The sequence below is a fragment of the Lissotriton helveticus genome, chromosome 8, assembly GCF_964261635.1.
Source record: "Lissotriton helveticus chromosome 8, aLisHel1.1, whole genome shotgun sequence".
In the NCBI taxonomy this organism is placed as follows: Eukaryota; Metazoa; Chordata; class Amphibia; order Caudata; family Salamandridae; genus Lissotriton; species Lissotriton helveticus.
Genome location: NC_136069.1, coordinates 35,863,635 through 35,878,505, shown reverse-complemented (window position 1 = coordinate 35,878,505; position 14,871 = coordinate 35,863,635). Strand labels below are relative to the sequence as shown.

The 14,871-nt window shown below is 43.6% G+C and overlaps 1 protein-coding gene across 1 annotated transcript in view; it reads right to left on the bottom strand.

Annotated features, from left to right (window-relative positions):
• The window catches only part of LOC144773689 (uncharacterized), a 275,311-nt gene that overhangs the window by 240,890 nt on the left and 19,550 nt on the right, over nt 1-14,871 (bottom strand). Inside the window, 1 exon segment of the mRNA XM_078658839.1 lies at nt 1,487-4,214. Coding sequence (XP_078514965.1) covers nt 1,487-3,250 — 1,764 coding nt within the window. The 5' untranslated portion in view covers nt 3,251-4,214.

Here is a 14,871-nt window from a genome sequence, read left to right as displayed (position 1 = left end):
CACCCTTAACCAGACTTCACTTACAGTTTTTAGTAAACATTCCCATTTGAAAAAACAATAATTTTTTTAACCCAACTGTCACTAAATAATCATGTAAAATAAAAAATACAAACTGGATAATGTTTATGATATGACCCTACATCGCCATCTGAGGGACCTGGTGATATTTACAAACCACATCGCCTTTAGCCTTGTGGTTTATTATATGATCAGAACACCATGATGGAAATGTAGGACCATACTACATGGTTACCTATTACTATCCTACAAAAATAACAAAGGTTATACATTGAAATATACTTGGAACTTAATGTTTACATAGTTCATTAAGGCCTTCACCATCCCATGTACACGAATGAAATAGAAACATGTACCCCATGGTCAACAATGTCAAAGGTTACCAATACATTGAGTAACAGGATCAAAGAGCAACCTCTCCTTACAGTGTGAAAAAGACAACTTCCACAGTGGGAGGATCGTTTCAACATATTGAGTTTTTCCAAACCTAGAAAGCGCAATATTGAACCTCACCTGACATCGGAAAGGTCTAGACACAGTTTCTTCATAAACCTTATAACTCTGAATGCTGAAAAGTAAATGAAAGCCTCCCACATTTACTGTAGCCAAAATTATTTTCTAAAATGTTTTGGAGACAGCGACTTATAATTTAATGAAAGACTGAAACCCACCCTATACGATGCTCCTGTATGAGATTTCTGTGTGTAAACTTGCCGATGCATATATAGATGGAAAAAACATGGAAGCTTTTCCCACACCCATTACAAGAGAATGTTATTTACACTTTGTGTGTTCACTAATTGACCACTAGGCATAATAAATCATGCAAGTTCTTCCCTCACTAACCACATCTGTGGGTTTGCAGGGGGTGTCTTATATTTTATGAATAACTGAAACATCCTACATATTTTATGTTGTTTTTCCTACGTGTGATTGCTGTTGTCATTTTAGGTATGTTGAGCTAGCAAAGCCCATTCCACCTTCAATGCATTTGAATGGGTATTCTTCTGGATGTCTTCACAGATAGATGGTTAGGACTTATGCTTGAGTAAAGCTCTTTCCACATCCACTGCATGTGTATTATTCCATTTCTACGTTAGCTACTGACTCTTAAGATGTACGGATTTACTACAGTTCTTTCAACATTCACTGTATTTCTATGCTTTTTCTTCTGTATGCCATCACAGATGAAAGGTTAGGTCTGAGGCTTGTGTAAATCTCTTTTCACATTCTCTGCATTTGTATGTTAATTTCCCCTGCGTGTTAGATGGTGGCTCTTTGGATGCATGGATTTACAAAATTCGTTCTACATTCACTGCAAGTGCATGGTTTCTCTGATATATGCCTTTGCAGATGGATGGTTAGGATTGACCCCAAGTGAAGGAATTTCCAGATTCACTTCATGTGTATGGTTTTCCTGTGTGCTTGCGTTGATGGTCCTTTATAGTTGATAAGCGCGTAAAGTTCATTCCACATTCCCTTCATGTGTATGATTTTCCATTGTGTGTGTTAGCTGGTGGGTCTTTAGAGTTGCAGATATAGGAAAGCTCTTTCCACATTCATTGCATGTGTATGGTTTTTCTCCTGAATGCCGCCGCAGATGGATTGTTAGTTCTGATGCTGTAGTAAAGCTCTTTCCACATTCACTGCATGTGTATGGTTTTTCTCCTGTGTGCATTCGCTGGTGTCTCCTTACATGTGATAGCTGAGTAAACCTTTTTCCACATTCACTGCATCTGTATGGTTTTTCTCCTGTGTGTGTTCGCTTGTGGATCTTTAAAGCTGATGCTTCAGTAAAGCTCTTTCCACATTCACTACATGTGTATGGTTTTTTCTTTGTGTGTGTTAACTGGTGGGTCTTTAGATGTGAGAAGATGATAAAGCTCTTTCCACATTCACTGCAAGTGTAAGGTTTTTCTCCTGTGTGTATTCGCTTGTGGATCTTTAAAGCTGATGCGTCAGTAAAGCTCTTTCCACATTTGCTGCATGTGTATGGTTTTTCTCCTGTATGCCGTCGCAGATGGATGTTTAGGTCGGATGCAATAATAAAGCTCTTTCCACATTCACTGCATGTGTATGGTTTTTCTCCTGTATGCCTTCGCAGATGGATGGTTAGGGCTGATGTCTGAGTGAAGCTCTTCCCACATTCACTGCATGTGTATGGTTTTTCCCCAGTGTGTGTTAGCTGGTGGCTCTTTAGATGTGCAGAGCTACTAAAGCTCTTTCCACATTCACTGCAAGTGTATGGTTTTTCCCCTGTGTGAATTAGCTGGTGTTTCCTTACATTTGATGCTACAGTAAAGCTCTTTCCACATTCACTGCAAGTGTAAGGTTTTTCCCCTGTGTGGATTCGCTGGTGTTTCCTTACAGTTGATGCTTCAGTAAAACTCTTTCCACATTCACTGCATGTGTATGGTTTTTCCCCAGTGTGTGTTAGCCGGTGGCTCTTTAGATTTGCAGATGTACGAAAGCTCTTTCCACATTCACTGCAAGTGTATGGTTTTTCTCCTGTATGCCATCGCACATGAATTGCTAAGCGTGATGCTTCAGTAAACCTTTTCCCACATTCACTGCATGGGTATGGTTTTTCTCCTGTGTGTGTTAGCTGGTGGCGTTTTAGCTGCATAGAGCTACAAAAGCTTTTTCCACATTCACTGCAAGTGTATGGTTTTTCTCCAGTATGCTGCCGCAGATGGATGGTTAGTATGGATGCTTTAGAAAAGCTCTTTCCACATTCACTGCAAGTGTAATGATTATCCCCTGTATGCTTACGCTGGTGGATCTTTAGATCTGGTAAACGACCAAAGCTCTTTCCACATTCACTGCATGTGTGTGGTTTTTCTCCTGTATGTGTTAGGTAGTGGCTCTTTAGATTTGAGGACGTACTAAAGCTCTTTCCACATTCACTGCATGTGTGTGGTTTTTCTCCTGTATGTGTTAGGTAGTGGCTCTTTAGATTTGAGGATTTACTAAAGCTCTTTCCGCATTCTTTGCATGTGTCTGGCTTTTCTCCTGTGTGCCGTCGCAGATGGCTGGTTAGCTCTGATGCATAAGTAAACCCCTCACCACATTCACTGCATGTGTATGGGTTTTCCCTTGTGAGTGAGTGCTGATGGATCTTTAGGTTTGCTGTGTGAGTAAAGCACTTTCCATTTTCACTACATGTATCTGTATTTTCTGGTTTATGCGTGCAATATTTGTTCCACAGAGTCGATGACTCATTAAAGGTCATCTTACATTCATTACACAAAAATGAATTTTCTGTTGAGTTGTTACTGGTGTCAGTGTAGTAATGATGAATGATTAACTATTTTCTCACAAACACAGAACCTTTATGTTGTTTCTTCTCTTTATTAATGAACTCTTAGCTGTGAATCGCTGATGAACACTATTGCCACATTAACGGTGTCCTTATGGGTTTCACCAAGTGTTGGCTATATTTTGGCATAAATCATATTATGCCATGTGTTTGCTGACTGACCATTGTGGTTCCTGAACCACCAACTATATTTTAATATTCACTTGATATTTGTAGTATTTGAAGGGTGTGTGTTCTTAATAATAATGTTTATTCGTTACTGGAATTCTTGCAAGACTGATAACATATGCATGGTCTTCCTATAAGGAGCTGTGTCTTCAACCTGTGTTAAGTACTTTTCAAGTAGAACTGCAAACTCACAGCTTATCTAAATAATATATTTTAGGAGAATATTTATAAAATACACAGACAAAGAAAAAAACTCATTACCAAGTCTTTATATTCTAGAATAATGAACGGATTGTAGGGGCCAGTCAAACAGTGTTTATGGTGGACTAACATCACAGTCTTTATATTATCATGTTAGAGAGGCTAGCATTGTTGTAGCTACCTAATAGTTATCTAAGATAAGGGTGGTATCTAGCATATTTTTATACTGGATGTGTTCTGCCAGTTTAATTTTTGTGATTTTAATTTATTTTAATCTTTTGAGTCCAGCAGCATGGATGTCGTCGGCCTCTTGAAGCCGGATTGCACTTGATGTTCTTGCAGGCTTTGTCTGTTTGTGTACGTGATTCTCTGTCTCCAACTGATTTGTTCTTTTTCCTATTACTATTTGGTATCATTTCTTGTTCTTCTTGAGTATTAGATACCTTTCAAGTATTGTCATATTTTCTTCATTACTCTTCAACGTATTATGTGTTCAGGAATCTCCTATCTGTGGATACAAGAAAACTTTTAATATCAAAATCTATAAGCAGCACAGTGTACACTATGTCTCAGATGAAATGTTAAAAAAGTAATATAAATACATTTCAGCCACCGGTAATTACTCTAGGTTGCAATCCAGTCTATCTTTTTAGCTCACTGTGCCACTATAGACAATGATCATTCTTATGGAAATAAGCTTTTATCCTGCTCCAAAATGAACGGCCCTGTGTGTGCCGGGTTCACCTGGATCTGAATAGTAACATAAACAACCATGCATAATAGAAAATATCACAGCATCTTAATATCCTGATACCACAAAAAATTAAATTAAGACAAACTGATGATTTAGGATAGTGGGCATTTTTTGTATTCAAGAAATGAAAGGATGCAGAAGCTTTTCCAAGGAGTTTATTACAACCCCTTGTGGATTAGTAGTTTTGGAGAGGTATACGCATTTTACAAAGAAAGCTAAATTTACAACAACAAAAAACATGAAGTGGAATGGTTTCTCAGGAGAAGATGCTCATACATTAGGTAAATGTGCATGCAAATCCTGTCAAAGAAATTCTACACTCTTCACAGGACTATGGTACTGGTTTATATCTTAAGGCTAAGGATATGCTTATGGCCAAGAAAATGGTCCTTCAGCCTGATTTAAATGTAGGAGGTCCATTGATGTAACCGCAGTGGAGACCACTCCATCTCCGGCATGGTTACACCCCTCTTATGGCCTGATAGAGTAAGGACTGTGGGTGGTTGACCTGTATGTCATCCCAGACATGCAGGTCAGTTTTCACTGCCCATCACGCCAGAAAAACCCTTGCGGTAAGGGGCAGTGAAAACTGTTGTATGCATTTTTATACATTTTAAAAAATAATTATATTTTCAATAAAGAATTTTCTTTGAAAATAAAAACATAAGTTTGACGGATGACTTTGTAATTTTGATGGAGCCATGCATCAAACTTAAAAAAGCATTGACAGGACCTGCTGTAACTTCAGTTGTTGCCAATGCCTAAAAATCACCACATGCTTGGTGGTCATTTCTAAATGTGGATAGTAGGGAAGCAGTAATTTACTCTGTTACCCTGAGGGAGTAAAAACCCCTCCGCCAAATTATAAATCGGGTCCTTAATCATCAATGGCAAGCTGACCTCATAGATGTGCATAAATTTGCAACGGATAAAGATGGCATACCATATATTTTAACTTATAAATGTGCTGTCATCGTACGCCTTTCCAATTGGCTTGAAGAATATATCTGGAAGAGTCTGAAAACTAAAACCTAAGGGAGAAATGTGCAAACTTTTGACGCAATGCAGCACCAAATATGCAGCACTGCATCGCGTCAAGGGGAGTGTGAAAAAAATGGTGTTATTTCTACCATGATATGGCGCTGCTTTTCCTCCCACCCAGTGCTGGTGCATTTGAGGCTGCCATTCCCCAACACACACTTGTGCACCATGGTGCATGAGGGTGTGTATTCTATCAAGAATAGGTTAAAAACTATGTTTTACTATTTTACCCACTTTGTATGTCTGCTGTATAACTCAGCACACATGCAAAGTTTGAAAAGTATGGACAAACTGAAATGTTTCTCCTCCGTCACACCTGCTTCAAGGAAGCATGATGTTTTGGTTTAAACATTTTCTAAAACGGCTAATAGAGTAGTAGGTGCATCAATACTCATGGGTGGTTGCAAGAAAAACACTCATTATTCACCTACGGAATGACCCCTTGATGCAAAGTAGCACATAGTGCTACTTTTCATCACTTTGCCCAACCTTTCAATGAAAATCCCGATTTGCTCTAGAAAGTAAATATCACTAAAATACCTTGCGCCAGGATTACAGAACGCAAACTAGACGGAAGGCATAGCGCCCCACTCAATTAGTTTTGTCAATGTGTGACTTGTTTTAGCATGGTTTTTGTACAACCTTATTGGTGTGGGAGTTTGCGGGCCCTCACCATTATAACACACATTGGCAAAAGCAACAAAAAAAATGTGGTCTCAAAAAGCAACCACTGCCACAGTAAGTACTGGCACTGAATAAAACTACTTAGTGTGCCTATATGCTCCTTGTGAAAGAGCAGAATGATGTCACTCACAGTGAAGCCAGCCGATACAGAGAGAGAGAGAAACAGAATTTTAATAAACACAAAAGATAATGGTCAATGCCAGACCAAATTAGGGGTCCAATTATTAAACAAAGTTTCAAAAGTGCACTCATGGTATATGCCCTTGCATTAAGTGCAGCCATGCAGCTTTCCTTAAATACAAAGAATTTACAGAAGTAGGACAAGAAATAGTAAATATTTGTGAACTTCATTTTAGCATGAGCAAATGTGTATGTTTCCTGCTGGGTATTCGGCCAAACGGACTGCTGTTTTCTTCCACGGACCTCCTTTGCTGATTGTGAACCCACTCCTCGCGCTCGTGAAGAGACTCGAGGGTTCCTCACGCATCTAGGCTATCGGCGGGACTGCGAGGACCAGCCTGCTGTGCGGCTGGTCATTTGCCGCAGCTGGTCCTCTTCCCGCCCCTTGCCTGTTAAAAGTTGGTGGAGCAAGCGCTTTACGGAGCCCCTTTGTTTCCTGCTGGGTATTCGGCCAAACGGACTGCTGTTTTCTTCCATGGACCTCCTTTGTTGATTGTGAACCCACTGCTCGCGGCCCCCGCTTCGCGGGAGCCGCTCTTCAAGAGACTCGAGGGTTCCTCACGCATCAAGGCTATCGGCGGGACTGCGAGGACCAGCCTGCTGTGCGGCTGGTCATCTGCCGCAGCTGGTCCTCTTCCCGCCCCCGCCTCCTGCCTGTTAAAAGCTAATCCAGACCACGCGCAAGCGGGACGCGCGCGGGACATAGCCCGGGGCTAAGCCCGGGCAAAGGGCGGGCCCTCTGTGGCCCTCCGAGGCCTGTAGGTACTGGACTGGGCCAGGACCCATGATTGACCTTCCATTTAAAGACTGCTGTACAGCAAGTATATCTCTATTGTCGTGCCCCACTATTGATCTTTGCACTGGTACCTTTTTACTGTTTCATTCTCTCTTCGTTTGTGTTAGTTGGTATTTATTGTGGGTCCTAGTAACGTTGTAACATCGAGCACCCTGTTTATCTGTCTCTTACTTTGTTAGTAATCTGATTTTGTATTTTATTGTCAGCCGCTATTTTTGCTAAAGGCTATGTCCACCCGTGAGACCCGCAGCCAGGCTGCGGCAGGTGCAAAAAAAACCCCAAAAACTGACAGGTACACTGGACAATTTTATCCTTCGCACTAATTCCCTAATTGACCAGGGAATAGTGCTTATGGAAAGAAGGGTCTCTCAGGACCTCGCGCATGCTAAAAGATCGTCATTAGGTAATAAAGCCTCTGACGCAACCCCAATCAAAGCTTTAAGTGATTCCGATCCCCATCCTATGCAGGTCGATGCCATGACTCACACCACCACCAGTACCCATTTAACTTTTTTGGACCCACCTCCCTTGACCTCCTCAACATCGACCTCTTTGGTTAATAATTTAATATTCATACCAGTTGTTGTTCACCAGGAGAACACTTATACCCAAAGGGGTATATTGGAAGGTGCAATTCCCAAATCAAAACGAACAACCCCCAAGGTCAATGGTGACAACATAGCCAATCAAGATATATTGGGATGCACCGGTGATGTGACTGGCGCTAGTGGCAATACTGAGGAGGGGAGGGATCATTCGGGTCACAACACAGGGAGAGAAAAGGCACAGTATGTATCCCCCCCTTTACCAATGGGTATCCCAGATGATACAGTCTCGAATAGCAGTTTGGTCAGTATTCTTGACGATAGTAGCCTTGATGAATCCTCAGAGGATTTGGAGGATAGGAATGCTCCACTTATAAGCTCCATATCCGACCTTATCAAGTCTCTACTTTCCCCCCTGGAGACTAGACTGCAGGGCATAGAACATCAGCTCCAGGCTCTTCTCCAGGAATTAAAATCCCGGGGAAAAAAAACCACGTCCAAAGGGTTTCCAATGTACCGGCTCCCGCTCGTAGTCTCCCGCCCATGACCTAGAATCAATCTGTAGGGGAAAACTACACCCCGAAGACCCGCCCTCCTAAAACTCCTATCCCTAAGGGTAATAAAGTGTGTACCAATCAGCCAGCCACTAATGCACCCATTAAACCCCAGAATGTAGCTGGCCCTACTACTTCAGTCCCTAAACCCTCTTTATCCCATCTCGAGAAATCGAAGATACGTCGGAACATCAGTCTACCACCTGACGCCTGTCCTTATGTGATAGTTTTAACAGGTGTCCCTGAGCTTGCCCCTGCCACCCCCGAACCCTTCTGGGCACTCAAAAACAAAGTATGTCACTGGTTAGACAGAAATATTCCTCCTCCTCCTAATATTAACAATAAAATGCTTATGGTGGAGAGAGCTCCATGGGTAGGAGAGAATAAGAAAAGCCTACAGGGAGACTGTGTTGTGGTAACATTTGAGGACCCGCGATTGGTGGAGCATATTTGCTCTGGGCCCCCATGTAACAACAACTCCACGATTATGGTTAAACCCCTGTCATATTTCTATACGTCTACGGAACATCATGACAATAGGTAGAGCTGGTTGAGGGTTTCCAATTATAGGAGGGGGGGATGAGGTCTGAGACTTTGAGGGATCAGAATACTATCAATTGGGGTGGGGGCGATGACGGAGGTTGGAACATAGTACGTAGAAGAGCAGGGAGGCCTACCCCAGATGGTAATCAGTTTAATGGGGAATGGCTTGGTCCACAGCTCAATTATCCCCTAATCCCCTGCTACAATCGTTACAGTGGATTGGAAGGAGTTGACTGACTTCCAACCCAGTCTTCTGGACAAATCGGAAAGAGGGAGGTGTCAGTTGCCCCTGGGGAAGGAACAAAAATCGGCAGGGATGGTTTAGCCAGTTTGGGAACTACTAGTTTTGGTTTAGGAGAAAAGGAACCCAGTACTCCAGTCACAATCAATGAACCATTTGTAGCCCCTATCTCCATTAATATTCTGTCTTAGAACATAGCAGGATTAAAAAAAAATCTTGTTAACCCCGATTGGAACGATTTCATTAACACTTTCCATATATGCATGTTCCATGAAACCTGGTGCCTGACCCCGCAATATAAAAATGGGTATTCAACTTATTTTACTCCTGCAGTCACGGTGGGGAAAGGTCGCCCCACTGGTGGCCTGCATATTTGGGTAAAGGTGAATTTGAATTGTGTTGTTACCACCCATAAAGTTGATTCCAATGACATTTTGCACATCTCCCTAAACAGCCCGTCCGGGGGTATTATTTTTGAACTCTTTTGTGTTTATGCAAGAGGCTTACAGGGTGGTTTAACCTTGCCCACAATAGAGTTGCTAGATATGAGGTTATCAGATCTTCCACCTAGATCTAAAATACTAGTGGGGGGGGATTTTAATTGCACTTTTGAACCCCTGGATGATGAAGAGGTACTAGGTTTTAATTCAGAGGATTGGAGGCAGACTATACCTCCCCTAGTCCTTGCTCCCATTAAGAAATGGACAGCCAGAGGAATCCAGTTGAATGCTCCAACCCTAGAACACAATTTACAGGTTCTCAATGGGCGGACTGTCTCAGATCGCGAAGGGGCAATGACTTACAACAGGATAGGCTGCCCATCTCAAATTGATTATATCCTTCTGGACATACAATCATGGGCAAGCCTAGTTGACATGGAGGTTAGGCAATCAACAGATAGTGATCACAACCCATTATGCATGGAAATCCACTGGGTAAATGGGATCGGCAAAAGTGGAAGTCCAGAGATGATTACTAAAGAGGTCTTTCCCTCCAATTGTAACCGGAAGTTAAAATGGAATGTGGTTAGGTGCGAAGAGGGGAAACTTAATAGCATCAAAGAGCTAGTTTTAGCTGAAACTTGAAGCCTTGCGGCCGTCGCTCTAGCAGCACCTCACTCTCCCGGATCAAACTTGCCAGTCTTGTATAAGAACTTAACAAAAAAAATAGGAGAGTTTTTTACCAAGAGGTCACAGGGGATACCCACGTTAAACCAAAAACCCCTTAAGAGTAACCCCTGGTACACGGCAAATTGTAGGAAAAAGAGGAAAGCTATCACACTAGCGATAAAAAGTAAGGATCCCATAGCAGTGAGACTAGCCAGAAAGGAGTATCACAGAAGCATAACATCAGCTAAGAAGGATTGGGAGGAGGAGCATTGGCAGCAGCTCAAGGCCGCAGCCTGTGGGAAAAATTCTATTATTTTTGGGAAATTGATTAATGCTCTTGATAGAAGGGGGGCAGAGCCGATTTTAAATCATATAAACGAACATCAATGGTATTCCCATTTTTTAAGATTGTACTGCGAGGATAGTGTTGAAGGTCAATTAACATCTCCAGCTATGGAAATCCAGAGCGAGCCCAGTATGGAGTTAGGTACCAAGGAAGAGCCATTCTCCCCGCGAGAAGTCCAGGATGCTATTTCAAAAATAATACCAGGGAAGGCGGCTGGCCCAGATGGCCTGCCGGGGGATTTGGTACTGCATGACCCCAAACTATGGGCAGACCTTATAGCCTGTTTAATTAACTTAATCCAGCACGGCCACCGTGTCTCTGAATCCTGGAAGGGTGCGGAGGTTATCACTATATACAAGAAAGGTGATAGAGAGGACCCTGCCAACTACAGACCAATAAGTTTAATCAATACCATCCAAAAGGTAGTTGGCAGGGTTATCATAAACCGAACAGAGACATGGCTAATCATACATTGGGCTATCATAGACCCCGAGATTGAAGAGATGCACGGGGTAAGGGGAGAACAACGGGTGTTAACTACATTCGTCACCCCGCCTACTGAGAAACTTATTCAGATCTGTGGATCAATAAAATCAGGCTCCCCTAGAGACCCTACTACACCCAGACGCCTGATGGGCAGTCTGCATGTACTAGAGCCGTATATCCGTCACCTCCTGGACATCTCTTTTGGGACCCATACTGTCCCTGATGCCTGGAAACGGGTGGTAGTCCTTCCTCTCCAAAAGAAGCCCAATATCAGCTATGACCGGTTAGACAATATTCGTCCTATTTCTCTTCTGCCATATATGGCGAAGGTTGCTGAGAAAATTGTGAACCTCCAGCTGATGGGTTTTGTAGAAGAAGCTTCCCTACTCCATGACTCTCAGTTTGGCTTTCGTCCACAGCACTCGACGGAGTCAGCATTGCTCATGGCAGTAGAGTCCATACGGCAGGGAGTGGATGAGGGCCAGACTATGGCCCTGACCCTTTTGGACCTAAGCGCAGCATTTGACACTGTAGCTCATTCCACCTTGCTACAGTGTCTGAATGATGGAGGGGTATCAGGAGCTGCGCTTAGTTGGATCCGGTCTTTCCTGACAGGTAGATGCTTCCAAGTCCGCCAGGGAGATTGGGTTGGGCCAGGGCGTGCCGCAGGGCTCGTCCCTGAGCCCGACTTTGTTCAACCTATATGTCTCCCCGCTGGCGGCTATAGTTGAAAGCTATGGGATGCGCCTTGTGTCCTACGCCGACGACATACAGCTGGTCATATCCCTCTCACGTGTGCCTGGTCTTGTGGCGGACAATTTCAGAGTTTGCATGCAAGAACTGGCAACTTGGATGTCCGCCAACTGCCTGAAACTCAATGGCAGTAAGACCGAGGTGCTCGTGGTGGGGGGAGGGCCATCTGTATGGTCGTCGGCATGGTGGCCACCCTGTCTAGGAGAAACACCTGTTCCTTGCCAGGAAGTAAAGAATCTTGGGGTATGGTTGGACGTTGACCTTGCCTTTGGCCCCCAGATTGGCCGAGTGGTGGGGGCATGCTTCGGAGTTTTAAAAACTCCGAGGAAGGTCTTGGATCTCCTGCCCATTGCAGCTCGCCGGACGCTGGTGCATGCCCTAGTCACCTCGCGCCTGGACTACGGCAATTTGCTGTATCTGGGGGCCACGGGAAAGGTTCTCAACCGCCTCCAAGTGCTGCAAAATGCTGCCGCTCGCCTTATTTTGAGGCTTCCTAGAAGATCATCCTCTAAGGCAGCGCTCCAGGCCTTGCACTGGCTCCCTGTCAGGAGCAGGGTGGAATTCAAGGCTTTAGACATGTGTCACCGCATTCTGGGTGGCAAAGCCCCTGCCCCGCTACAGAGTCTGGTTACCCGGTATGAGCCTACAAGGAATCTGCGCTCCTCCTGCACAGGACTTCTGAAAATCCCAAAAATAAAGAAAGCCCGTATGGGGGGGGCAGGTCTTTCAGATATCTGGCTGCTAAGCAGTGGAATGACCTACCAGCAGAGTTACGTTTGGAGCTTTCAGAATCTATGTTCAGAAGGAGACTTAAGACTCACCTATTTGGAAGGTAGGCGGCTGTGATGGCTGCTTGGACTGCTTACCCCACTTACCATAGCGCGGGGACACGCCTGTGGGCATAAACCAGGCGCTCTATAAATTTCCCTAATAATAATAATAATAGATGATGACATTTTGACCCACTTCCAGGCGGGGTTTAGGCGTAATGTTGGTGCGATGGATCAGGTTTTTCAGTTCTGTGCAGTCTATTGGAAGTCAGTGTCTATTACCAAGGGGTAGTTTGTACCTGGCTTTCATAGACTTGAAAACAGCATTCGATGTTATTCCACGTGCCAAACTCTGGGCGGTCCTACTGGATATGGGTTTCCCTAGTTATCTGTTGCAGCTTATCATCAAACTCCACGAAGATAATTATGCAAGGATTCGGTGGGGGAGTCAGGGCCAATTGACAGGGAGGGTACCAGTCAATAGAGGGGTGCGGCAGGGATGTGTGATGGCTCGGACACTGTTCTCCCTCTTTATAAATGGGGTGGTGGACCATTTGAGGGAGGACCCTGCGGATGCCCCTGTCCTTGCCGGGGAGAAAACCCCCACACTCCTCTTTGCGGATGATACCCTCCTGATGTCCAAGACCTCTAAGGGTCTGCAAAAACTGCTCGACCGCTTCAGTGCTTTTTGTAAAGACCGTGGGTTAACGGTTAATACCATGAAAACAAAGCTGATGGTATTATCTGCCAAAAGAAACCTTATGAAGGCTTATCTCTCTTTGAATGGGACCCCTCTAGAGGTAGTGGACGAATTCGACTACCTTGGGGTCAGGCTCTGTAATAACATGGGATGGGACTCCCACTTGTCTAAAATGGTCCTAAATCTTAAAAGGGTCTCTGGAGCGATACTAAAGAATCAGCGCCTCTCTATCAGCAGACCAATAGCCCCTACCCTGGCAGTTTATGAGGGGAAAGCTTTAGCCTCGGCAGTTTATGGCTCTGAAATGTGGGGTGCTGAGAATATTAAGGCACTGGTAGTTGCAGAGAATAAGTTCATGAGAGACATAGTTTCGCTCCCTCCCTCGACCCCTTTGAAACCACTATTCTTTGACATGGGTAAAAGATCGATTTCTTAAATAGTTCAACTCCGCCCTTTGCTATTCTGGGTGCGTCTCAGAAGGACCCCTGAACTAGCAAAATATGCTCTAGTGTTGGACGAGCTAATTAGTTTGAATGTATCCAACAAAATAAATTGGCTTAATAATCTAAAGAAGCTGGTGGAGTCTATAGGTTTGGCTGAGTTTTGGGCCTCACAATCCCCCCCATCTAAACAAATTCTTAAAAAATTATACTGGGATTGGGAAGAGGCCATGGACCTCAATAATTCAAGCTGGGGACCTTTGACAAATAACTTTCTTGAACATAAGCCTTTCAGAAAGTTAGAGCCATTCCTGGACTTCATCCAGACTCCCCGAGACTGAACTTTGTTCCTGAAATTAAGATACGGTACCCTCCACCTCAAAAAATTCACGGAAGGGTGGAAGGTCAGGAGGGAGCATGACTTAAAATGCCCAGGCTGTTCATGTTTGGAAGAATCTCTCGGCCACTTTCTGTTTGCATGTAACGCCTTAGAGCAAAATGGTTGAAACCAGTGTGTATGGAGTTAGGAGTTAGGGACCATAGATCAGCACTGCGCATAATTTTAACCAACACTGCCTCTATGTACATTGTTTGTGGGGTCGCTAAGTATTTGGCTAGCGCTTGGTTTATCCGGTCAAAGCTGCTATCCAATGCATGTTCAGATTCACCCTAAGAAGGAACTTTTCATTTTGTCCCCCCTCTATCTCTTAAATTGTTTGTAGTGATAACTTTTTTTTAATGAAATTGTAATACTTGATAAATTTATGTATTTTTGTATGTCTGTACTTTTATGATATATTTATCGAATAAAGTATTACAACAGCATGTGTAGATTTGGTCATGTGAAAATCTGAGTGTTTGCAAGTTCCTTCCAACCACTTTTTTCCACAACTCTGGAAGAAGGTTTCTATCTGCCATCGTTAGGAGTAAGTTTCCAACATTTCTCAGTATGGGAAAAGATATGAGAAGAGCTGTTGAAAAGCTTTAAAACGTACAAGTTAGTAGGTTTGCACAGACTCAAAAGGGCATTCTAACCCTGTAACTATTGCTTACCACTACCTTCAGCCCCAGTATGTAGATCTGCAGAAATGTGGCAACATAAGGGGATTGCAAGCATTCAAACAGTACTATGGTAGGAGCCCTGGCATAATCAGAGAGGCTATATCAGAGCTCCTATATAATGAGATTTCTGCCATCATGTGTCCCTGCACTACATGGCACTA